The sequence below is a fragment of the Penaeus monodon genome, chromosome 30, assembly GCF_015228065.2.
Source record: "Penaeus monodon isolate SGIC_2016 chromosome 30, NSTDA_Pmon_1, whole genome shotgun sequence".
NCBI lineage: Eukaryota > Metazoa > Arthropoda > Malacostraca > Decapoda > Penaeidae > Penaeus > Penaeus monodon.
Genome location: NC_051415.1, coordinates 767,897 through 768,326, shown reverse-complemented (window position 1 = coordinate 768,326; position 430 = coordinate 767,897). Strand labels below are relative to the sequence as shown.

Genomic DNA, 430 nt, shown 5'->3' with positions numbered 1-430 from the left:
ACCATATTCCTTGAGGAGGGAGAAGAAAATACGAGGAGGCAAAGCGAGTTTCTTACCGAGGGAGCTGAGTGGGATGGCCACGTCCACCATGACGGGAGCGCCGTAGTAGCCGTCCTCGCCGGGTGTATCGTCGATGATGGCCTCCGCCCATGTTCGCCCACGGACAGTCGCAACCCACACCATGTAGTCCCGAAAGGGCACCATGTGAACCTTCGTGCTGCCCAGGGAGAAGAGTAACTTCCGAATAATGTTGCCCATGTTGAGAGATGCTTCTGTCTGAAAAAAAGATAATACACATTATATATGCACGCATTTTTAGAGTTTATTCTGCCAAGTGTGTGATGACGTAGGGGCTAGAGAAGTAGAGACGGTAAAGTGTATGGCAATTCCATGACTTTCATAATTCGTAGGTGAATGAAATATGTCACGC

General features: G+C 49.3%; 1 protein-coding gene across 1 annotated transcript in view; it reads right to left on the bottom strand.

Annotated features, from left to right (window-relative positions):
• The window catches only part of LOC119592260 (protein O-linked-mannose beta-1,2-N-acetylglucosaminyltransferase 1-like), a 63,690-nt gene that overhangs the window by 61,247 nt on the left and 2,013 nt on the right, over positions 1–430 (bottom strand). The window contains exon 3 of the mRNA XM_037941088.1: positions 57–276. Coding sequence (XP_037797016.1) covers positions 57–276 — 220 coding nt within the window. The remainder of the gene's footprint in view (positions 1–56; positions 277–430) is intronic.